Below are 27,073 nucleotides of genomic sequence, written 5' to 3'. Positions count from 1 at the left end.
ATGAACTTCATGAAAAGCGTCTTCGGCGAGAAGCTGTTCACATTCTTCATGAAGCAGACATTTTACGGGCACTTCGTGGCGGGAGAGGATCGGGAAAGGATCGTGCCCTGTCTGGACAGGTACAATTGGTACCCTTCGAGGCTCTGCCTCTGTCCCTTTCCACTCTGATCCTCAGCGTTCCCATCCTCTGATTCCCTCCAACGATTTTCCGATCAATCCCAAACTTCCTTTCGATCTAACCTAATGTCTCCTTTCTTCCTTGTATTGGTTTATCCTAATATATCAACCATCTTTTCGCTTTTACTTCTTTGTGGTACATTTCCTATTCTTTAAATTCAATACTTTCCTTTCAATCCAACCTGGAATCTTCTTACATCCTTGTTTTGTTTTATCCTAATATACCAACCATCTTTTCGCTTTTACTTCTTTGTATTTATGTGGTACATTTCCTATTCTTTCAATTCCAATACTTTCTTTTCAATCCAACCTAGAATCTTCTTACATCCTTGTATTGTTTTATCCTAATATATCAACTATCTTTTCGCTTTTACTTCTTTATATTTATGTGGTACATTTCCTATTCTTTCAATTCCAATACTTTCCTTTCAATCCAACCTGGAATCTTCTTACATCCTTGTATTGTTTTATCCTAATATATCAACCATCTTTTCGCTTTTACTTCTTTGTATTTATGTGGTACAATTCCAATACTTTTTTAATTCCAGTACTATCCTTTCAATCCAACCTAATGTCTACTTTCTTCCTTATTTTGTTTTATCCTAATATATCAACCATCTTTTCACTTTTACTTCTTTGTAGTTATATGGTACAATTCCTATACTTTCTCAATTCCAGTACATTCCTTTCAATCCAACCCAGAGTCTTCTTACATCCTTGTACTGTTTTATCCTAATATATCAACCATCTTTTTACTTTTGTTTCTTTGTTTTATGTGGTACAATTCCTATATTTTCAATTCCTTATTTTCAATTCTTATTTTTATTAATTTCCTTATACAATATCTACTGCCTTTTTACTTTTTCTTCTTTATTTTATACCTATATTCCACTTTCTAAGTGAGGATACTTTTCACCATTATTGAGTCTACTTTGCACAAGATGGATTTTATGTTTTCCATTTGAAATACGAGGTATGTTAAAAAAGTTGACTTGTTATTCTTCTTCCAAATCATTTGCTTATTCATCAAAATCTATTTTGTTTCTTTCAAAGTATTCTTCTTAGATAAATATCTTGATAAATCCACTTGTGTCACCGCTTCTTCTAATCCTCGAAGTACTTTTGATATGCGCTTTTTGGTATGGCCTTGAGCTCTTCCAGCGATGTGGTTTTACCCTCTTAATCGTGACAAAACTCCATTCTTTCATGGGTATTTTCAGATTTGGGTATAGAAAAAAGACGCAAGGTTACTTTTCGTATGGCGTTTGGCAAAAAATACAGAGTTCTTTGGGCTACTGGGGTTTTTATGTCCAACCTTTATATCTGTCAAAAAAACTAAATATTCATATGTCGGAAACATGTGTAATAACATAACAAAACAATTTGATAAAAATAGTTAAGGACATTGGTACCATAAATCGAGCTAGGACACAAAATGTCGAACCCTCTTCTAGTGGAACGGAAGGTCTGTTAACGACAATCAACAGTCTGCCTTCTCCTGAGGAGTTTTACATGGTTTCCTCCCAGCAATGAGCAAATGCTAACAAGTTCCTGATTGGTCCACACTATATTATCCCTCCTGTTCCCAACGTAGATTAAAATGAAACCATATTTTATTAGCTAGAAGTAACAAAAATCCACTTATTGATCTATAAACCTTGTACATAATTAGTAAGGTTAATAATAAATGCAACTCCCATCTTAAAAAAAATAAAATTGATTACACATAATATATAAAATTTTAAGTCACTTTTTTTGACTTACACCTCGTACTGTTTGCAAAAATTCATGACTTTTTTTGAATATGTAGCTACTTTTTCATTCTTCATTTCAAGATAATTTCTTCCCTAACTATGCTTAGAATTTGCAATATTTTCACATCAAGCACTTTCTGGCTCTGTTTTTTTGTTGTTGAATTATTCGTTTATTTGTTTAGATTGCGTCAATTTGGTGTGAAACCAATCCTGGATTATTCAGCTGAAGAAGACATTTCCCAAGAAGAAGCCGAACAGCGAGAAGTCAGGTAATAATGATTTATAAATAAAAAACATATTTTACACATAAACTCTTGCATAAAGTTTCCACAAAAAAATTCATACAACTTACAACATTTTGGACGTGTCAATTCTTAAACAAGAATTTGTTTAGAGCATTGTGAGTGTGTCCAAATACTTGGTCACAAATCTGGATTATCTCCAATTATAGGAGTTAATTTTCATATCATATTTTGACATCTCATCAAAGATGAAGAAAAATAAGGTTTTTTTCTGGCGTTTCTCATGTATGGGACTATAATCCAGGATTCGGACCTCACATACTGATATAAGAGTTTCTGCTCAATAAAAAGCTTCTTTTCATCTCACCAATAGATGTCTCTAGTGAAGTTCTAGTGATTCAATAACAAAGTTTCTGAATTTCATAAATATAGAACTTCCAAGAATTTGAGTAGTGTGGTTGTCAATAATGGGTAGAATGGGTAGAATGTCAAACGTGTGTAAAGTGATCACTTAAACCAGCCTTTGACGGTCTTCAGCCCTGTAAATCTTTGATGAGATGTCAAAAAATAATTGTTTTGTTTTGTTTGGTGGTTTCACACCACTCTTGTGATCTTGTTTGCAAAGACAGAGTGGTGTGACGTTCTATTCTCCCTGCCTACCTCTGCGAGAAGCGGCGTGATGGTTGGTTGTTTTTTTCCTTATAAAACGTGCGTTTGTATACGTACATACGCCTTCCAAAAATGCGCGTTTTAATGATCGCGTTATAAATAGGTAGGTACTGGAGTCTACACGGTTTGACGTCATCGCCGATATTTGGCGCACCGTCCGAATTCGGGAATCAATACCGACGTGACGTCACAATGACGTCACGCCACCAAATTTTACCGTTTTTAACGCAACCCTTTTAAACTCTGTAAAATAATCATGTACATACATATTTAGTAATTAATTCCTTTCGCTGACTTCACCCTTTTCGGCAGTTCTAGAAAATTTGGTGGCGGTTTTACAAACTTGTATTTATTTAGATTGGCAGTGACAGGGATATTGAAAGCTTTTAAATGTAAATTCACAGTAAAATCGGTATTAAAATTGACATTTTCTTTAAATTTCGCAACTTTGTTCATTTTACAACCAAAAAATGCTTTGCAAGAGAAGGTCTGCCAGGTAAGGTAAGCATACAGTGAATCTAGTTATTTTACCTCTAGTTGTTATGTTGGCTTACTAAATTTAAATCAGAGGTAAATTAAATATGAACATAAATAAAATAAATAAGTAAAAATATGCATAAAGTAAAATAAATATGAACATAAATGAAATAAAATAAAATAAATATGAAATCAGAGGTAAAATAAATATGAACGGACATTAGATGCTTCTGTATCAGATCTGAGAATGCGGTGGGACAGCTTTTAATTTAAATACTCTGTAAAAAAATGTTGAAGATTAGTTTTATTTTATTTATTGTTTCGGCATTAACTTTGTGGTAAGACATGTTACAATGATTAAAGAAAACACTTCGTTTTTTACCACTTGAGTTTTATTATAGACTACATGTTTCAGAAGTTAAACTTCCATCATTCAGGTCTTTATAATAACAGTCTGTATAATAACAGTTATTATACAGACCTGAATGATGGAAGTTTAACTTCTGAAACATGTAGTCTATAATAAAACTCAAGTGGTAAAAAACGAAGTGTTTTCTTTAATCATTGTAAGATTAGTTTTAATTTGGATTTGTGGAAAAAAATAATGAAAAAACTATGTCATATTTTTATATTGATATCTCAACATAGAGGAGGAATGTTGAAATATTTTTAGTTTATTATTATTATTATTATTCTACAAAGTGTACGTGTAAAAGTGACTAAAAAATACATTTACTGTAGATACTAACTGTTGCAGTTACAGTAACGTCTCGCATAACGTACTTAATTCGTTCCGTGGGCAAGTTTGTTATGCGAAAAAATCGTTAAGTAAAACGCGTTTTTCCATAACAACACATGTTTAAAAATATTTGTTCTTTATTGTAAAATATAGTAATGTAATCAGGGATATGTGCGAGATCGAAGATGTCGTTAGGTTAGGTTAGGTTAGGTTCGTTATGTGAAACGCGTTTTTCCATAACAATACATGTTTTAAAATATTTGTTCTTTATTGTAAAATATAGTAATGTAATCAGGGATATGTGCGAGATCGAAGATGTCGTTAGGTTAGGTTAGGTTAGGTTCGTTATGTGAAACGCGTTTTTCCATAACAATACATGTTTTAAAATATTTGTTCTTTATTGTAAAATATAGTAATGTAATCAGGGATATGTGCGAGATCGAAGATGTCGTTAGGTTAGGTTAGGTTAGGTTCGTTATGTGAAACGCGTTTTTCCATAACAATACATGTTTTAAAATATTTGTTCTTTATTGTAAAATATAGTAATGTAATCAGGGATATGTGCGAGATCGAAGATGTCGTTAGGTTAGGTTAGGTTAGGTTAGTTATGTGAAACGCGTTTTTCCATAACAATACATGTTTAAAAATATTTGTTCTTTATTGTAAAATATAGTAATGTGATCAGGGATATGTGCGAGATCGAAGATGTCGTTAGGTTAGGTTAGGTTAGGTTCGTTATGTGAAACGCGTTTTTCCATAACAATACATGTTTAAAAATATTTGTTCTTTATTGTAAAATATAGTAATGTGATCAGGGATATGTGCGAGATCGAAGATGTCGTTAGGTTAGGTTAGGTTAGGTTCGTTATGTGAAACGCGTTTTTCCATAACAATACATGTTTAAAAATATTTGTTCTTTATTGTAAAATATAGTAATGTGATCAGGGATATGTGCGAGATCGAAGATGTCGTTAGGTTAGGTTAGGTTAGGTTCGTTATGTGAAACGCGTTTTTCCATAACAATACATGTTTAAAAATATTTGTTCTTTATTGTAAAATATAGTAATGTGATCAGGGATATATGCGAGATCGAAGATGTCGTTAGGTGGGGAAGGCAACGAAGGAGACAATGGTATGCGCATGTGAGGAGAATGGAATCATCCAGACTCCCCCACATCGCACTGTACCAACCCCATGGAAGACGACTCCAGGGCAGACCATCAAAGAGATGGGTCGATAGCTGGACATCGACATCGCAGGAGGCTAATCCCTCGTAAAAACAGGGCACAAGGCCTACAAGATGAAGAAGAAGATGAGCATAGAAATGATTCTCGCTTTTTTTCTTAATTTTTTATTTAGACTCAAGTTTGGGAGAGACTAATGAGGGTTGTATGGTCGAATTCTCTCTTCCATCCTTTGTTTCTTGTCTGCTGGCTTTTTGAAAAACCTTTCCAGGATTGTCTGTTCCTTCCTTTCCCAAATGCTTGTTCACAAATCTGGATTATCTCAAATTAGGACTTATTTTATTTTTATTTTTTGACATGTCTCACTCCTTTCAACAACGCCATATATCAAAAATAGCCAATTATCAGTTGTGCATGTTTTCGGAATGCCCACAAAATGTACTATATCCCAGCAAAAGCGGCATATTTTTAACTTAATATTTACCCGCTACACGGCAGAAAGTGTTGTTTTTGCATTTTGAAAAAAAGGTACCTATTTGTTTAATTATTTTTTTAAAATATAAAATACTAAATATTTTTCAAATGAAGAAAAAACCATCAGGTTTTACCTAAAAAGATCTGTTACACAGTAAAAAGTTCAAAAAGTGGCTTGATATTTATTTTTAATATTTTTTTTTATATTCTTAAACTTTAAAAACGATCTTCTGGAAAATCAAGTTTTTTGAAATATGACGTTGTTGAAAGGAGTGAGCGATGTCAAAAATTACCTTGAAAAATAACGCCTAATCGGAAATATAATAATACAGATTTGTGAACAAGTATTTGTACACACTTAAAATGTTGTAAACAGAAAGTTTGTTGTGCACGGCGTTCGTTATGCGAGGCATCATCTATTATGGAGATAAGAAATATCGCTCACTCCTTTCAAGAACGTCATAAATTAAAAAAACTTCATTTTTCAGTAGAACGTTTTTAAAGTTTAAAAATATAATACAATGTATTAAAAATAAATATCAAGCCACTTTTTGAACTTTTTACTGTGTAACAGATCTTTTTAGGTAAAACCTGAAGGTTTTTTCGCCATTTGAAAAATATTTAGTTTATTTAAAAAAAATATTAAACAATACCTTTTCTTCAAAATGCAAAAACAACAGTTTCTGCCCTGTAGCGGGTAAATATTAAGCTAAAAATATGCCTGTTTTGCTGGGATACAGCACATTTTCTGGGCATTCCGAAAACATGCACAACTGAAAATTGACGATTTTTGATTTATGACGTTCTTGAAAGGAGTGAGCGATATCTGACGAACTATTCAAAATTTCCTAGGGGTTCATAGCTAGCCGGGCTGAACGTCCCTAAACGCATTCGCGTGCTTAAAACAACCCCCCTAATTATTTGTTTTTGTTGTTTTTGTAGGTAAAATTTAAAATATGCCGCGCAAACATGAAAATCTAAATGTGTCGTGATGATACGCCATTACTGTCGATTGCAAGTTGATGTATGTATTTCAGAGAGACCTAGTTAAAATATTAGTTTAACCTTGTTTATGCGTCAAAAAATACGTATTATTTTTTATTTATTTATTTTAGTTTTACCTAGTAAATACCACTATTTCTTAAAATCTATTGTGACACGTGTTTCGATGCATTCCGCATCATTTTCAAATACTGTATGATGCGGAATGCATCGAATTACGTGTAGCAATAGATTTTAAGAAAAAGTAGTATTTAATATGTAAAACTTTAATTAAAAATGGATAGATTTTACCACAAAGTGACTGCCGAATCAATTAAAGAAGTTTTTAAATATATTTTTCATAACACACATAATTACAATGTATAATAATGTGCCCTTACTGAGTACCCAAACGTCCAATTTGTATTGTAAAACGTCCAATTTCGTTTATAAAACATACAATTCGATTTGTTAAACATCTTATTTCGTCCTATTCTAAAACGTCCCATTTTATTAGTTGAACGTCCAAAATTATTTATTAAACGTCTATTAGATTTGTAAGGTGTCCAATATGAGTTGTGAGACTTGATTTTTAAGACATCCTATCTTATTATCAAACGTCCAAATTGATTTGTAAAACGTCCCATTGGATATGTTAAATGTCGAATTTGATTTTTAAGACGTCCAGATTAGATTTTATAACGTCCAATTTGTTATGTTAAAAGTCTAAATTGATTTGTAAGACGTTAAATTTGATTTGTAATAAATCAAATTATATTTGTAAAACGTTCTATGTGATATGTAAAACGTCCTGTTTGATTTGTTAGGCTTCATATATTTGATTTTTTAGGATACCAATTTGGTTTGTAAAACGTTCAGTTTGATATGAAAAACGTCCAACTTGATATGTAAAATCAATTTTGATCGGTTGAACGTCCAATTTGATAAGTATAACGTTTAATTTGGTTTTTTTAAACGTCCAATTTGATGTTGATAACCTGTATAATTTGAACAAATCGTCGAATCGCACTGTTGTACGAACATGTAGGCTTTAAATAGGTTAATATGTACCGCTCATTCAACCGTGCAATAATTAGCTATTATTATCGGCATTCGGACGTTACCATTCTTCAATGACGATAAGCGAATGATTTCTAACCTAACAAAAACTTTCAAGCGCATCGGCAACCTGTCATTTTATAGTCAGCTGATATCTGATGGCTTTTTTATTCTTTTTTCCACAGTTTGCTGGCTGACAATATTATATTTATTTATTTTTAAAAGAGAAATATTTGTGTTTTTATTATTTACACAAATATTTCAATTTCATAACAACTTAGTGACGGATAACCGTCACGAAGTTGCCAATATTATTGGACATTACTTCTCTAATTTTGTTTCTTGAACGACTTTGAATGGCGCATTTTTAAATCAGTTATTGATTTTTAAAAATATATAGATATAATTTCAATTGGTACCATTTTGATATAACAAATCACTCACGGATATACTGAATGAACCCCTTGAGATGCGTTTTCAATTATCATTGAAAACGCATCTCAAGGGGTTTTGAAACATTCGGTATATCTAGTGGAACCTAGATACAATTTAAGCAACCTTGAGGTAGTATTTTAAGAAAATGGCGCTATGTAAATTATCATTAAAACGAATCTCAAGGGACGTTTTCAATGATAATTTACATTGCGCCATTTTCTTAAAATACTACCTCAAGGGCGCTTAAGTTATATCGAGGTTCCACTAGATAAACAGAATGATTCAAAACCCCTTGAGATGCGTTTTTAATGATAATTTACATAGCGCCATTTTGTTAAAATACTACCTCAAGGGCGCTTAAGTTATATCGAGGTTCCACTAGATAAACAGAATGATTCAAAATCCCTTGATATTCGTTTTTAATGATAATTTACATAGCGCCATTTTCTTAAAATAGCACCTAAAGGGCGCTTAAGTTATATCGAGGTTCCACTAGATATACCGAATGATTCAAAATCCCTTGAGATTCGTTTTCAATGAAAATTTACATAGCGCTACTTTCTTAAAATACCACCTCAAGGGCTCTTAAGTTATATCGAGGTTCCACTAGATATACCGAATTTTTCAAAATCCGAAGACGAAGAAGATGTACCTATATCAAGGTACATCTTCTTCGTCTTCAAACCCTCATCTGCACCCGATGGTGCATTGGGCACTGCATCATATAAACGCAGTGTTATCTTGATAGTTAACACATGCAGCCCTCCGCTTTAGGTACCAGTCCAGAATAAATATTAGAGTGACAAAAACACTCAAATTAATTTGACTCCCCCCCCTGGGAATCGAATCCAGTACTTGTAGCTAAGCGCGTTGACAATTACACTACGGAGGCGGATCGAGGTACATAGTGATTACCAATATTTCCAGCCATTGAAAATGTATTTTCCAAATCTACCTGGATTTGAGTTGTTTTTCATTTAGTACGCTGATAATTTATGTTACCGATTCTTAATTTAGCACGAAAAATCCTAAATGTCACTCGCGGCAGAGATCGCGATGTGACGAATGACGCTCTTGGCAATGAATGGTCAAGTACCTAGCTACAATGCGTGCATGTGTGTGTACCACGTGTGTATAGGGTATTTTACATACGTGTGGGTGAGTGGCTGTCTCGGTAACAGTGTGTTTATATTGAAATGTGGTCATCTTAACAGAATCGCCCTTGAGACTGCAAGAAGCCGACGATGCGTGACGTAACGGGAGACTGCTCAAAGCAGGGGTTTTCAACTTAACAATATTTAAAAAAAATTATTCTAGGAAATAAAAAAGACAACTGAACACAAATATCATTTAACGTAATTGGATTTTTTACTTGAAACACCGTTTTTGTTTTTTAAAAATAAGTATTTGTTCAAAATAAATATATGATTTTGAGTAGAAAAGACTTATCGAAAGGTGGAAAGTTAAAAAAAAAATTTTTCAAATGCAATATGTTCTAAATAAATCAAATTCCAATATATACTCTAAAAAATATATTCTAAAAAAAACACTGGATGGATGTTTAAACCCAGGAATATATGTACCGATGTACTCTCAAATATGTGTATACAGGGCTGTTTTTAAAACAAAAACGTCCCGCAATTCACTTCGTGTCACGCTTTTTACTTTTAAAAAAAATACGACATTTTGAGTATTCACAAATCTTCATTATCTCCAATTATAGGAGTTATTTTTCAAATAATTATTATTATTTTCATTTTTATTTTAAATTATATAAAAAAATAAATATACTTATTCAAATATCATTTAAATGTTAATTACAATACCATATTTTATCATTTTGAAGAATTATATAAATAAAGATTGTAATTGCGCAAACATTGTATTGTCTATTTATATGATTTTAAAAAAAAATCCGTGAAAATGGTGCCGGAACGTCTTTCCACCGCGTTACATTGAAAAAAGCCCTTAGTATATATATATTATATAGTATATATATATATATATATATATATATATATATATATATATATATATATATATATATATATATATATATATATATATATATATATATATATATATATATATATATATATATATATATATATATATATATATATATATATATATATATATATATATATATATATATATATATATATATATATATATATATATATATATATATATATATATATATATATATATATATATATATATATATATATATATATATATATATATATATATATATATATATATATATATATATATATATATATATATATATATATAAACTATGATAGACGTTTTCATATCAAGTTGAGACACCTATAATATCTATGTATTTATTTTAAATCAAACACAGATTTTTGAGTCTACTAAGTTGTATTTTATTAACAAAAAGACATAAAAAATTATATTGTGACAATTGTTTCGCCTTGTTAGGGCATTATCAAACGAATGTGAAGATCAAATGGACTACGGTCCTTATGTAGCTATACAATTCTAAGTGACAGTTTTAACACGGGCAGCAATAATTTATGGGAGACAACAGTAGACGTTTTCATATTATAAGTTGAGATACTTATAATATCGATTGAATAGCCCTGGAGGTCCATTTTTTATTAATTAGATCAGTTCAGATTGCCCCATACAACCACTCATATAATTTTGTATGAGTATTTACCTACCTACCATATGGATGTAGTAATGATTTTAAAAATCATTTGATCAGTATGCGCCTGCCCCTTGAACTTGAAAATATGTATATGTAAATGAGTTATTGCCTCCTTAAGCTCGTTTCAGTTTATCTTTAAGTATATCTTATATATTTAAAGCATTGTCAATATTGCAGTATGATATTTTATTTATTAACTCGGCATTAACTTTGTGGTAAGACATGTTACAATGATAAAACAAGTGTTTTCTTTAATCATTGTTGCAGTATGATAATATAACAATCTCCTTATCAAATTTTACCCAGTCATATATATAATCAAAGGGACAGTCCAATCTTGATATATAAACATTTAAAATTACTGCCGGTACGTGGAATATTGTGGATGAGTATCATCGTTGAACAACAAACTAGACAAAAATATCGAAATCTTCTAGTACACAACCATGATACACGATTTACACACAACGAAGGTTTGATAGTCCCAAGAATTAACAATAAATATGGGAGTCGAACACTGCAATATATCGTTCCGACCATTTTTAATTTGTTGCCGACGGATGTTAGAGGTCAAAATAAAACATGGAATAATGGCAAAATAAAGGAATGGGTAAATGATCAAGAGTTAATTTTATGAAAATTATAAAATGTATACTTATATTCTTATTTTTTCTCTCTTTTATGTGTGTATATTAGGTTAAAATGGTTAAAAACAATACTACTGTATTAAAGAAGAATTCCACCGACAGGACACACAAGGTGGCTTGGTGGGTCTTTGCAAAATAATTTTTTGAAATATGTTTAAAATTGTGATTTAAATAAATGTATACAATTTATGTTAGTAAAAAATAATTATAAAATAAAAATTCATCGTTCACATTGTGTGATACCACTTTAAACATTACCTCATGACTGCCACCAGTTTCGGAATAACCATTCCAATGGTTGCTAAATAAAACAATATTCATATTACTTTATTGACATCTCAACAAAGATGAAGAAGAATATAGAATTCTGGGCATTTACGGGGCTTACAAACGTCATAGGCTGGTTTAAGTGATCACTTTACACACGTGTAACATTCACCAATCCTACGCATTATGGTATTTATAAACGTTAATAAAAATATATAAAAAAATTATTATACTTTCGGCAAGGAATGCATTTTCGTATTTTACATTGATTTATATGGGAAAAAATGTTTCGCATAACAAGTGTTTCGTTTAACATGTAAGATGCTGGAATGAATTATGCTCGTTATAAGAGGTTCTACTGTATACTTAAATACTTATAAAGGATGTATTGAATATTGATAGCATTAACTTTGTGGATCATATTGATATATTATTTTGAGAAATAAAAAGACTTTGTTTTTTGATCCACTCACATTTTTACTAACAACCAACTAGTTTCGGCAACAAACTGTTGCCCTCTTCAGGGCAAATTAAACCCTGAAGAGGGCAACAGGTTGTTGCCGAAACTAGTTGGTTGTTTTCATATTATTTTTTGACATCTCATCAAAGATGAAGAAGAATATGGGAGTCTTAGCATTTACGGGGCTGACGACCGTCATAGGATGGTTTAAGTGATCACTTTACACACGTGTAACATTCACCAATTCTACCCATTATTGACAACCACACTACTCAAATTCTTGGAAGTTCTATATATATGAACCAATTTAGAAACCTTGTTCTTGAATCACTAGAACTTCACTAGAGACATCTAACTCATATAACTAATATGAAAATAACTCCTGTAATTGGAGATAATCCAGATTTTGTGAACAAGTATTTGGACACACTCAAAATGTAGTTGGTTGTTAATAAAAATGTGAGTGGATCAAAAAACAAAGTCTTTTTATTTCTCAAAATAATATATTTATAAAGGACCCCATATTTCAAATAGCTTTGGGCCTTACAAGTCTCCCTTCTCTCTTCTCATTGTCTGCCTCTCTCTCGATGAACTAGAAAAGTGATAATCTTACTGGTGCATTTTTCGTTTGCAGCTCTTCCGTTTCGGAGGCCGGTGACAAGGCTGAAGGAGCCTCCATGCCGCAGTACCAAGTGAACAAGTCCTTCGCCGATCGGCGCTACAAGGTGCAGTCCGCCAGGACCTACTTCTACCTCAATGAGGCCACGTGCGAGAAGAACACAGAGATCTTCCTCAAGTGCCTCGAATCCGTTGCCGGTAAATACTAGTTCATATTCCCATATCAATCATCGTCACAACTACGTGTTCACATTCCTATAGTAAAAACAAAATATCAACCTGTGTCAGCACAACTACAAGTTCCCATGCTAAATTATCAACCTGTGCAGGCACACTCCACCGTGTGGAATGCAGGAAGGTTGACTGGTAACTCAGACATTTTTCACTAGTATTAGTACATTGTATGGTGATGCAATGTGCTAATACTAGTAGCTCACCAAAGTTCAAAGCAAGAAACTAGCAAGTTTTGAAATTAGGTGCCTGAGGCGAATACTGGGTATAAAGTGGTATGACTTCGTCAAGAATGACGATGTGAGGAGAAGAACTCAACAGCCCCTCATACTGGAAGTCCTGAAGAGGAGAAGGTGGACATGGTTGGGACATGTCCTTAGAATGCCACCTGAGACCATCAACCCCTTGTGTCTCATCTTCAGCGGGATTCTTCTACACCTTTAAGTCTTCGTGCTTACTTTTGATATATATGCCTTGAATATTGTTATATATATCGTAGTCGTACAGGAGAAAGTGACCAACTACCAAAACGTAAAATGTTCAGGAGGGCCATTTAAGTCACTTTTGCTTGGCAAGAAAATAAACATCAATGCAGTTAGTCATTTTTAACTAGTCAATATATGATACTTTCACGTTTAAAATCCTTTGGGATTTTTTTAGGGCAATATTAAGCTAGTAAGATATCAAATGGTCAATGATCACGTTTTTGTAAAAAATGCACTTGGTCACTTTCTCCTGTACGACTACGTTATAATTTTTTGTTGTTGAATAAATTGTTGTTGCATTGTCAAACTGTTGAATCGTTGGCTGTAATCTTGTACTCACACTTTTCCTGGATTTTATGTGTTATTAACTTAATTTTTTCTTCTTTTCTGTTCTATGCCTCCCTCCAAATATTAACATTGTTCCTGTTGAAAATGTATTTCTCCACCCACTGCCAAAATGTTGCTAACCCGTATGTCGGTCGCCAGTATCTGACCGACATATTGACAAAACCTATGCGCATGAAGCTGGTTAGATATTACATTTTACTGCTTTAAAATCCATATCTATTTTTCATCCCTAACATCCCTTGACAGAGGTGGGCGAATATTAAAGTTGATAAATCTATTTTGTATATTGAAAGCATTATTAACATTGCGGTATGGTAATATAAAGGTGGAGACTGACCGGAGAATTTCGTCGTAACGTAACGTCGTAACATCGCTCGCGGCGAGCATCCGAAACTATAGATGGAGCGCTCGGCTCGCTGTACTGACTATACGAATGCTGGCATTGTAACGTGTTACGTTATGACGAAATGGCTCCGGTCAGTCTTCCCCTTACTTTTCTTATCATTTATCGTTCGCTTTGTGGAATACCACTTAAAAACAATTCTTCATGACCTGGTATTTGCCAGGCTTAAGTGATCACTTTATACACTTGAGTAACGTTCATCATCTGGCTTTATTGAGATTTTAATATGTATATCTTAAAAATATCATTTTACACACTTCGCTTACTCCTTTCAAGAACGTCATACATCGAAAAACTTGACTTTTCAGGAGATCGTTTTTAATGTTTTAAAATAAAATGAAATGTATTAAAAATAAATATCAAGCCACTTATTGAACTTTTTACTGTGCAACACATCTTTTTAGATATAACCTAAAGGGTTTTTCTCCATTTGAAAAATATTTAGCATATTTAAAAAAATAATAAAACAAAACCTTTACTTCAAAATGCAAAAACAACACTTTCTGCCCTGTAGCGGGTAAATATCAAGTTTAAAATATGCCACTTTTGCTGGGATATAGTACATTTTCTGGGCATTCCGAAAACATGCACTACTGAAAATTGACGATTTTTTATTTATAACATTTTTGAAAGGAGTGGGCGACTTGTGTAACATTCATCATTTGGCTTCATTTAGATTCGTAGTATATCTTAAAAAGATCATTTTACATACTTGTGTAACATTCATCATTAGACTTTTTTGAGATATCTAATACATCTTTTTTTTATCTATGTGATTCATACATTCAAAATTTCACTCAAAACTGTATCGTTTTCTGGTTTTTATTCGTCCAACCTATTAAAGTTAACCTGTTGGCCCACCTCTGTCTTATAATTATATACATCCACATCGATAGTCAAAATATCTAAGGTAACAAATGGCTACTTTTCAGAATACGCATTTGAAACGGTATAACTTTGTAAGGTAGTCATGTTGCTGTATTATTTAACAATGAATAGATGAAATAAAGTCTCGGCAATCGTTGACCCTTTGATTGATCAGTTTTAATGAAGATTTTAAGTGGAAAAAGGTTTTTTTTTATATTTCTGATAATGAAATAATCCATTGTTACAAGGCATTTAATAATAATTATAAATAAAACACTTGTTTTTTACCACCTGAGTATTATAATTGTTATACAACGACAAGTTTTGGAAGCTACAGATACTGCCATTTATGGGTTTAAATGTAAACTTCTTCTTCTTCAAACCCTTTCACTGCCTCATATAAAAGCAGTGTTATCTTGATCGTCAACACACGAAAGAAAGGTGATCAGCCGTTCACTTCAGGTACCAGTCCAGGGTAATATTGAATAAATATTTGGGTGAAAATCACTTATATTTATTTGATCCTTCCCCTGGGAATCGAACCTGGGACCAAGATATGATTCTGCATCATTTTCAAATACCAAGATACGGTTTCGAAAATGATGCAGAACACATTGAAACACGTGTCACAATAGATTTTAATAAATAGTGGTATTTACCAATTATAACTAAAATTAAAAATGGATACATATTACTAAAAAGCGACTGCCGAATCAATTGATGAAACAATTTTTTGGTTTTCCATTTAGACAAATTGCTTGTAGGTGTTTTAGACTTTTCAGTTATGCGGTGTTGTCTTTGTTTTAAAATTATCGTACTGTGTTTGCAGGAGCTACGTTCGGGACTGGAATTATGGCCATCAAGGTGACAGCCCTGGGAAGACCACAGCTTTTGGTGAGTTAACCTAACCTAATCTTAAATTCTCTTCTTATTCTCTTTACCTTTCTGACCATACAAAAATTACATGTGATCCGAAGGGAGGTACCAAATAATCCCCGTTCATATTTGTATGGAAATCATAGTACGCAGCTCTCAGCAAGTACCGACTTGTCGCCAACTGAGTCATAGGGATAACATGTCTGTGCCAATGTGCCATTATGCAGCGACTGAGTGGGGGTAGTGGGGCACTAGATCAAACAAAGGCTGAGTAGTTTGGTTGTCTTGCGAGTGTTTTTGCCTAGAATTTTCACTCATGAATTACATGAAATCATAGTAACTTTAAACATAAAGAGTAAATTCACTCACGAGTATGCATAGGCCATAAAACTTGAAAGTTGAAGCCTGAGTAGGGTCGTGATAAGCGGTGTTGCATAAGCCGTAGCTAGATTTCAGAGTCATTTGGACATTAGTTTAGTTGTCTCACTTTCTCATTATGGTAGCACTACATTCATTAGAGTGAAAGAAATCGCTAGTAGATAAAAAAAAAGTTTAATGTGATGATAGATTACAAATCACAGATTTGGTCGTTTAAATTTACAGCTCCAGCTGTCTGAAGTAATCATGCAAGCCCGTAACTACATGAAGGACCTGGCGGGAGGAAAAGGAAACGTCCTGACGCATCACAAAACTATTGAGGACCTTCAGAAGTACTTCGGGGATAAGGCCGACTGTCCCGATGTCAAATCCTTCCTCAAGAACATAACGAGTGACAAACAAGGGTAAGGTCTTGATAGATTCCATTGTAATATTACTGAAAAACTGGCAACTATAGTTTTTTTTTGTTTATTTTAATTTTTTTTAAATTACAATATACAAGTACAAAACATTACATTACAAGTACAAAATATATACCTACACCCTCACTTTGCGTTGTAGATACGTTACAATAGATTCCCCGAGATTTAAACAAAATTTTAATTTTCAAAACGGGAAATTACCTTTAAGAAAAATTAAAAATGATTCTCTGAATGATAATTTAAAAAAAAAAAATAACAACGCAATTCGAAAAAACAATGACGCACAGCGAAAATTAATCTTAATCCTGTAACGATACAAAGCGAGGTCTGAGTGTATATATAATGTAAATACAAAAAATCCCACAAAGGCATGGCCCGTGTGTGGGTATACATTATATTTTAGGTTTTATAGTAAAGGGCACTGGCAAGAATACAATAGATATTATAAGAAGTAAAATTTGATTAAAAGTAATTGTCATCTTCTTCTGTACGTGTCATGTCAGGTCCCCCTGATGTTGACTATCACATGAGAGTAATTGTCCGTGTTATGGGCGGCTCTAAACTTGTATAACCATAGTTATACAAGCTATATCGGCAAAAAGATGTGCGATAGATGTTCAAATGTCGAAATAAGGAAAGATGGCATGGCTGAGATAGGCATTATCGAAGGATTGAGAAAGGTGTGATCAGATGGTGTGGGCATGTGAATCAAATGAGTGAAGAAAAAACAGTTAAATAAGATTTTTATAGATTCTATTGTATTATTACTGAATAATCTGATAACCATAGTTATAAGCTATTTTGGCAAGACGATGTATGATAAATGTTCGAATGGTGATATAAGGAATGAATGTAAGGCTGAGATTTGCTTTATTGGAGGATTAAGAAAGGTGTGTTGAGATGGTTTGGACATGTGGATCGAATGAGTGAAGACAGAGAGTAAAACAAATTTATGAGGCGAATGTAGTTAGAAATAGAAGCAGAGGGAGACGGTGGAAAACTTGCATGATCAAGTATTTCAAATACTTTAAAATGGTCAGGTTAGGAGTCGGAAATATCGTCGGGTATGTATGAGGAGATGGGCGAATGTCGAAGAGGCTAATATTGTTTACAAAGACAGATTGGTGTGGTATCTTATTTTCTCTGCCAACCCCTGTGTGTAAGCGTCGTGATGGTTAAATAGCATTATTTTTCATTCAAATCACTGAAATATTCGGTTTCTAAGATTTTATTTTTTTGTGGCACTTTTTGATGTTAATATTTTTTAATGTATATATATGGTATACACATAAGCATGATCTACATCAAAATTATCAACATTTTGTTTTTAAGTGAAATGTCATGGGTAAAAATTGTGGTTTTAGTGTTAAAATTCAAACACAGATGGCAGTACAAGTGCCATTTTAGAAATAAATGTCACCTGGCTTTAGTTATAAGTACGGCTATTCACATATGCCCATACTCCTTTGAGGAATGTTTTGTTGGAACAACCATGTACAGACATACTCCCGGACAGGTTTATTTGCATTATTCTTATTAATATAAGTTTTACACGATACGAATATACAAGAAAAATACCTATTTTTAGTGTGGTGCACTTATTCCCTTGGGAGAGGATTGTGGCGGTGAACAGTGCGAACATGCAACCTGTAAGAAAGTAAACCAACGGACAATGGTGGGATTAGAAACCCGGACCCCTCTTATAAATATAATATCTCCTCACCATTATCGAATATTATCCCCTCCGATAATGCCCCTACTTATTCCTTAAAATACCTTTAAAAACTGGCAACACCGCGTGTTGAATGCTTGCTGTGATTCCAATTTTGAAATAGAGAGTTCTATTTTTTTACATTTTGTTTCATTCATCTGGGTAGGTACTGTTGGAATATTTTCATCAGTTTTGAATCACATTGTGAACCATCCATCAGTAGGTACTATGTATATTCATTGGATCGATGACAGATAATGTGCAAATTTGATGAATCGACTCACATACATGTATTGTACATATGAGTAGTCCGCTTGCAAACCACGTTATGTTAAAAAATTAAGTTTTTTAACCAGTGGCTGCAATCAGTAGAATATTAAATCACCTACCGATTTGAGCTTATTTTTAGAGATTTTAAAAAGCAAACTGACGATTGTCATAGCAAGTTTTGCAAAAGTATTGATTTTTCTATTCCAGACTTGAGTTTTGGCAGATTATGTTACATATGGACGTTAATATTGTTTATTTTCTACCGATTGGAGCCATTAAGTATTGGGTTGTGGTCCCGTGGTTAGTGTCGCGGACTCTTAAGTTAGAGTTTCTCAGTTCGAACCTACCACTCTACCACAATTTGATACCTATTTCTAATAATGAGCCGCTTAGTCTCACAAAAATAGTATGAAATTGAAATATTTGTGTAAAATAAAAAAAAAAACACAAATATTTCTCTTTAAAAAAAATAAAAAAATTTTTTTTAAACATAATGTGGTTTGACAGTGGACTACTCATTTGTATTCTAATATTCTCATTAATGATATGCTATAGAGTATTATGGTCATTTTCATAGCTTTAAAACTTAATAATGTACATAGCAGTAGAAAACTTTATAATTATTATTATCATGTATATCTATGTAAAAACTAATACATTTTGTTTAAATACAATTTTCATTGACATCTCAATATAGATGAAGAGGAATATGTATTTATAGGGCTAACTGGCTAATGATCCAATTTCGAAACATTGTGCTTGAATCAATAGGACTTCACTAGAGACATCTATTGTGAGGTGAAAGAAGCTTTTTATCAAGCAGATAATTGAAATTTTGTACACCTATGTCTACCCATGATTGACAACCACACTAATAAAATTTTGTACACCTATGTCTACCCATGATTGATAACCACACTAATAAAAAAAAATAACTTGCATATATCCTTTAATTGACTAATTTTTTGACATAGTACTGTTCTGCACCTTAATTACAAACTTACTCAACTCAACCATAGGTGGTTTCGAGAAATAGTATGTAAAAGAGGGTATTAATTAAAGTAAAAATATAACTTCCGAAATTAGAGTAGTACGGGTATTAAGTGATCGCTTAAACCAGTCTTTCACAGGTTGTAAGGTCTGTAAATACCCAGACATAATTTTTCCTCTTTTTCTGTGTTGAGAAATCAATACTACTTTTTACTATTTGATTGATCTTAATTTTAATGTCATCTGTGTTTCACACTCTTAGTGACATTCCAGACTCATTATAGCTTCCATCTTCTGACCGCTAATGGAGTATATGATATGGTTTGAAGCACAGACATCACGACTAATGACACATACGATACTAACCTAATACTGACCTCAAAAACGCAATCAGAGACTAAAAAATGACTGAAAATGTCCTCTTACACCCAAATATCTTAAAAAGCATCAAGCCTTTGCAATATACCTTACATTCCATTCTTACATGAGCAAATGCTGATTGGCCCACATTAGATTATCCCTCCTGTTACCAACACAGATTCAAATAAAAACATATTTATTTAGCTAAAAGAAACAAAAATCCACTTAATGATCTATAAACCTTGTACATAATAAGCAAGGTAAATAATAAATGCAATTTCCATCTAAAAAAAACCTTACATTCCAGTATTCAAGCCTTTGTAATACACCTCACATTTAATTTCAATTCAATTCAATTTATTAAAAAGATTAACATAAACATTACAAACAAATATTTAAGGCGTATACGTAAAATATAAATTAAAAAGTAAACAAAAAGACTCTTGTTGAAGATGTAGAAGAATCCCCCTTCAGAATACTCCTTCAGACGCATAGAACAGATCAATATCTAGTTTGATATTGTTCAACATAGCAGTAGCTCTTCCTACAGGCACAACCATCGGCAGGTTGGTCCTGTATATAGGAATGTGAAACTATCGAGAACATACAGACCAATGCTCCGGATAATTTCAGGATTATCGATCATACCGCGCAACAATCGATAGAAGTATTCCAGTATTCAAGCTTTTGCAATACACCTTACGTGCCAGTATTCAAGCCTTTGCAACACATATTACGTTCCAGTATTCAAGCCTTTGCAACACATTTTACGTTCCAGTATTCAAGCCTTTGCAATACATCTTACGTTCCAGTATTCAAGCCTTTGCAATACACGTTACGTTCCAGTATTCTCCATCTGTTCCCGTGGTCGGGCATCATGGACGAGAACTTTGCGCTGTCGGAGACCTTCAGGATCCCCGACCCCAAGACCGGGCAGATGAGGAGGATGATCAGCCGCCTGCCGCCCAAGGAAGAAGAGATGTTCCGCAACATGATTCGCCGGCTCAACCAAGTTGTGCAGGTGACTAACCATTCTACCTTGAAATTGATTCAACATATCAATTTACTTAAAAATTTATATGTTAGTTTTCTCAAAATCTTAAATATTTTACAGTTTTTAATTTAAGTTTTACTTGGGTGAATACCACTATTTCTTGAAATTGATTGTGACACTTTGCGGGGGTATTGTGCACGTGCCATGAGGTGCTTTCAACCTCAACATGTATTTTCTCAGAAGGACAATCTCCATCACATATAAGTCATGTATTATATTGTTCCGCAAAGTGTGTGCCGCGGCACACTGGTGTACTGTGGTGATTAGTTGGTGTGCCGTGGAAAAAACGTCTAGTTTTGTGAAAATAACACAACAGCTCCAAATTTTGATTGCCTGTGCTCAGTTAAGTGGGCTCACATTTCGCATTCAACATATTATTATTTTTATTTAAAAAAAAAAAGAGAAATATTTGTGTTTTTATTATTTACACAAATATTTCAATTTCATTATGTGAGCCTAAGCGGCTCATTATTAGAAATAGGTATCAAATCGTGGTAGAGTGGGTTCAAACCGAGAAACTCTAACTTAAGAGTCCGCGACACTAACCATTGGACCACAACCCGACACTAATCATTGGACCACAACCCGACACAATTATGTTAAATATGTTACCATAATATGGTAAATATGCACCTCTGAAATTTCTCAATTTGGTAAGTGTACCTTGAATGAAAAAAGTTTTCGGAAAACCAATGTATTATGCTGTCGCCTATTAGTTTCTCAAAAATTAAGACAAGCTTTTTTTTCTACTGTCTTACAGTACGGTGCTTGTGTACAAACTGGGAGAATTCTAGTGTTACTAGGACGTACGGTGATCCTACCTAAACATATATATATAATAAAACCCTTATCCGCACCCAATGGTGCATAGGGTACTGCGTCATATAAACGCAGTGTTATCTTGATCGTTTACACATGAAGGAAAGGTGACCAGCCCTCCGCTTCAGGTACCAGTCCAGGGTAATATTAAATAAATATTACAGTGAAAAAATCACTTTTATTTATTTTACCCCGCTTGGGAATCGAACCCGGGACCTCCAGAACGGTAGCCGAGCGTGCTGACCATTACACTAGGGAGGTGGACAAACATATAGCAGACTAATTTGATAAAGTTACGGTTTTATTTTTCAGGCTGCCAAGGAGTTGGATGTCCGAGTGATGGTCGACGCAGAACACACTTACTTCCAACCCGCCATTTCTAGGATCACTTTGGAGCTTATGAGAAAATACAACACTGTTAGTATAAACTATGATTTGTACTATTATACATCTCGCTTTGTTTTGTTTTTTTACAATATTTTGAGTGTGTCCAAATACTTGTTCACAAATCTGGATTATCTCCAATTAAAGGAGTTATTTTTAAAATTATTTTTTGACATCTCATCAAAGATGAAGAAGAATATGGAAGTATACTAATAAAAGAGCTTCTGCTCAATAAAAAACTTCTTTTCATCTCACCAATAGATGCCTCTAGTGAAGTTGTAGTGATTCAAGAACGTTTCCAAATTGGTTCATATAGTATATATAGAATTTTCAAGGATTTGAGTAGTGTGGTTGTCAATAATGGGTAGAATTGGTGATTGTTACACGTGTGTAAAAACCACTTAAACCAGCCTATGACGGTCGTCAGCCCAGTAAAAGTCCAGACTTCCATATTCTTCTTCATCTTTGATGAGATGTCAAAAAAGAATACTTATGAAACAGATTAAATTCGGCTTACTCACAATCAAAGATTCATTCTACTTACGTTTATTAAAATGAGACATGTTTTAATGATTACAGGACAAAGCCGTTGTTTTCAACACGTACCAAACCTACCTCAAGGAGACATATGATGAGATGGTAACCGACTTGGAGCAAGCTGACAGGCAAGGATTTTACTTCGGAGCCAAGGTTGTTCGTGGGGCCTATATTGAATTGGTGAGAAATAATTATTTATTAACCTTTCCCTTCCAGTGCTAAAATAAAACGCGCGTCCCGGTGTTGGGTAGTCCCTACACAATAAAAAATTTGCGATTTGAAATCGGAATAATACAAAAATTCATAGCTAATCCCCTCAATTAATTATAAATGAAGTAAAAAAATATAATAATTTAGATTTATTTGTTGAAAACATTAAAAAACCATCTAGCAGCGCTCACGGAACAAGCATAGGTCCACTCTTGTCCTTTGCTTGTTTTATCCCTGAGCTGTTGGACCAGATCTCTTGGCACTTGTCCATGGTCCAGTTTTTTGGACTAAACTTGATAGTGCTGAGTGTCAGTCCTTTTAGCACCAGTTCTTACGAGTTTATTGACAGCCTCGTTGCCCATGACACCACAACGCCCGGGCACCCAAACCTGCCTTACCGCGCTTCTCTCGCTCAGGCGGTTTAGAGCCTCTATGCATTCATAGGTTAGTTTAGATCTTATCTCAACGGAGCCTAGGGCCTCAAGTGCCGCCTGGCTGTCCGAGAGGATGTAGATCTTTTTGTTATATTATGATGAAATGATGACACAGAATTGGCTTTTTCAGCAACACGTAAATCCACTAATCATTTCATATTGCTGTTATTATATTTCCTTATGCTTTTATGTTTCAGGAGAGGGCACGAGCGGCTGCGATGGGCTACGAAGATCCTATCTGTCCAACTTACGAAGCCACAACAGAAAACTACCACAAATGCCTCACAGAGTGCCTCAGGCGAATCAAGGTATATACTGTTTATCTACAGCCACTTCTTCTTCTTCTTTCCATGTTCGCTCCCTAGGTGGAGCATATGGCCAACACAAGACGTCTCCAAGTTACTCTGTCACGCGCCATCTCCTTGGCTTCCTCCCGGGTCAGTCCGGCGTCTCGAAGTTCCGCTGAGTATAGTCGGTGAATGGTCGTCAGCGGCCTTCCGGGGCGACGGAATCCTCGGGGTTGGAAGAAGAGACATGAGGGTTTGATGCTCTCAGGTGGCATTCTAAGGACATGTCCCAAGCATGTCCACCTTCTCCTCTTCAGGACTTCCAGTATGAGGGGCTGACACACCTCTCATGAAAACTGCACTATTGGTGATCTTTTGAATTACCTAACCTTCACCCGATTGTTTGCCTGATTTGCCCATACCTTTTTTTTAATTTTTTAGTCAGACTCAGATTTAGGATTGCAGGGTCAAATCCTCTTGTTCCATCCTTTTCTTCTTGGTAGCTGGCTTCTTGAAAAACCTTTGCAAGGTTGTCTGTTTCTCCCTCTTCTTCAATCTCTGCCGAAAATGACGGGCAAGGACCCGTCTCTTAGTCAGGACAATCACAACCACAGCATGCAAACAATACTACCCGTCACCACCATAGCACTATTCACACACTTAAAACTACACATGTCATTTTATTTTTTACACTTTATTTCCCTGAAGAGAGCAACAGGTTGTTGCCGAAACTAGTTGGTTTTTAATAAAAATGTGAGTGGATCAAAAAACAAAGTCATTTTATTTCTCCAAATAATATAAAACATTTGTTTTTAAATTCTTTCATACTCTTTTCATTCTTCATACATTCAGTCATCTTCTTTTCTTTTTTATTTTAAATTCTTCAACCTTTTTACAACATAATATAAATACAAATACAAAAAAAATTACAAAATATAAATACAAAAAAATATCCCACAAAGGCGTGGCCTGTGTGTGGGTGTACATTAAATTTTAGGTCACAGTAAAGGGCACTGACAAGAATACAATTGGTATTTCAAGAAGTAAAATTATAATAAAATTGTTAATATAAACTACAAATACTTGAATAAAAAATAAAAAGTAAAAAGATCTCATCATACATTTTCAAACCCTTATGCATTATATAATTTTGCATATCGAAGTCGTACAGGAGAAAGTGACCAACAGCCAAATCGTAAAAAGTTCAGGAGGGCCATTTAAGTCACTTTTGCTTGGCAAGAAAATAAACACCAATGAGTTAGTCATTTTTAACAAGTCAATATATTATACTTATAAAAGGCAAGTTTAAAATACTTTGGGATTTTTTCAGGGCAACATTAAGATAGTAAGATGTCAAAATAGTCAATGATCACGTGTTTGTAAAGAATGCACTTGATCACTTTCTCCTGTATGACTACGATATGTATAAAGCTGTCGTTTAAAGTTTGACTTATTTGATGTGTCCCAGGCTAACAAGGACCTCGGGCAGGACAAGAAGATCGGCATCATGGTGGCTTCGCACAATGAGGACACCGTCCGCTTTGCCATCGAGAAGATGAAGGAAATCCAAGTGTACCCCGAGGACAAGGTCATCTGCTTCGGCCAGCTGCTGGGCATGTGCGACTACATCACCTTCCCTCTAGGTCAGTGGACAGCAGGCCAATCAAATGCACCTTTGTTGAGGAAAAAATACTTTTGTAAATTTAATCATTTTATTGCCGAATGTATGCTAAAGTTGGTGAAGACGTTACGGGGCTTATGACCACCAAAGGCTGGTTTAAGAGATCATTTTACAACATTCACCAATTCTACCCATGATTGACAACCACGCTACTCAAATTCTTGGAAGTTCTATATATCGCTCACTCTTTTCAAGAACGTCATAAATAAAAAATCATCAATTTTTAGTTGTGCTTGTTTTTGAAATGCCCAGAAAATGCTCTCTATCCCAGCAAAAAGGCATATTTTTAACTTAACATTTACCCGCTACAGTGTTGTTTTTGCATTTTGAAGAAAAGGTTTTGTTTAATTATTTTTTCAAATTTACTAAATATTTTTCAAATGGAGAAAAAACATTCAGGTTGTACCTAAAAAGACCTGTTGCACAGTAAATAGTTCAATAAGTGTCTTGATATTTATTTTTGATACATTGTGTTATATTTTTAAACTTGAAAAAGGTTCTGGAAAATCAAGTTTTTTTATTTATGACGTTCTTGAAAGGAGTGAGTGATATATGATCCGATTTCGAAACATTGTGGTTGAATCACTAGAACTTCACCAGAAGCTTTTAAGACCTTTTTAGACAGAAAGAAGCTTTTATTAAGCAGATAATTTAAATTGTTGGAGATAATCCAGATTGGTAAACAAGTTGTGAACAACAAAAATAATTGGAGATTAATTAATAATTAATCCACACTTAAAATGTTGTAAAAAAGGAGTCTGAATATATATTTTGTTTCCAGGTCAATCAGGGTACTCGGCGTATAAATATATCCCGTACGGCCCTGTAGATGAGGTGTTGCCCTACCTGTCTCGGCGAGCTCAGGAGAACAAGGGCGTCCTGAAGAAGGTCCAGAAGGAGAAGAGGCTCCTCAGGAAGGAGCTCCTGCGCCGACTAATGACCTTCCAGCTCTTCTACAAGCCGAAGGGGAATTACGTCCCTGTTTAAGTTAAATTATTTCAAATCCATTCCGATCCGCTCCTGCAATTCACTGTTACTAAAAGGAATCCCGATTGCATTGCAGTTGAGAAATCCTGTCTTTAAGTTCTTCAAAACCAAAGGCAGAATCATCAACTGTATTGTATTATATAACTGAGTTCATCTCGCTGTGAATCATGGTCTTATATATCATCGGAATATTATGCAAATCACAATTATGCCATACTTTGTGGAATTTACTATCTTCTATTCTCCTTATGTCCTTAGTTTGGGCAGCTCCAAACAGCGCCTCAGCTGTTCTGATCCCTGTCCGATCTCGTATATTCCGGAGCCAGGGGATCTGTCTTCTGCTCACGACCCTCTACAAGGTAGAATATCAATAAATGCACTGACTAAACTAAGGCTGCCACAAGTTCATCGTTCAAGTGATGGTGGTGTGTTTGTGAGAGGTGGTGGACAACTATACATAATGTTTTGAGAAC

The 27,073-nt window shown here is 33.9% G+C and overlaps 1 protein-coding gene and 1 long non-coding RNA gene across 2 annotated transcripts; one reads left to right on the top strand and one right to left on the bottom strand.

Moving 5' to 3' along the window:
- Positions 1 to 27,073, top strand: LOC148304667 (proline dehydrogenase 1, mitochondrial-like). The gene is made up of 11 exons (XM_088267972.1): positions 1 to 119; positions 2,114 to 2,200; positions 12,883 to 13,064; positions 16,030 to 16,094; positions 16,680 to 16,858; positions 21,054 to 21,228; positions 22,393 to 22,497; positions 23,044 to 23,181; positions 23,843 to 23,953; positions 25,401 to 25,575; positions 26,395 to 27,073. Exons 1-11 carry the CDS (start codon positions 1 to 3, stop codon positions 26,598 to 26,600), a joined length of 1,542 nt encoding a protein of 513 aa, XP_088124098.1. The 3' UTR covers positions 26,601 to 27,073.
- Positions 24,793 to 26,593, bottom strand: LOC148304668 (uncharacterized). Its single transcript, XR_015838316.1, has 2 exons — positions 26,460 to 26,593; positions 24,793 to 25,605 (listed from the first exon to the last, which is right to left on the bottom strand). It is a non-coding gene; the product is annotated as an uncharacterized LOC148304668 (long non-coding RNA).

Source organism: Brachycentrus maculatus, unplaced genomic scaffold (assembly GCF_059751285.1).
Source record: "Brachycentrus maculatus isolate JH-2025_06_01 unplaced genomic scaffold, ASM5975128v1 h1tg000310l, whole genome shotgun sequence".
NCBI classification, from domain to species: Eukaryota; Metazoa; Arthropoda; class Insecta; order Trichoptera; family Brachycentridae; genus Brachycentrus; species Brachycentrus maculatus.
Note: the sequence above shows the minus strand (reverse complement) of the source record. Positions and strands in the feature narration are given on the sequence as shown.

Coding starts and splice junctions, on each gene's coding strand:
- LOC148304667 (XM_088267972.1), top strand. CDS start 1: ATGAACTTCATGAAAAGCGTCTTCGGCGAGAAGCTGTTCACATTCTTC. Junction 16,095..16,679: donor TGGGAAGACCACAGCTTTTG/GTGAGTTAACCT, acceptor TTAAATTTACAG/CTCCAGCTGTCTGAAGTAAT. Junction 23,954..25,400: donor AGTGCCTCAGGCGAATCAAG/GTATATACTGTT, acceptor GATGTGTCCCAG/GCTAACAAGGACCTCGGGCA.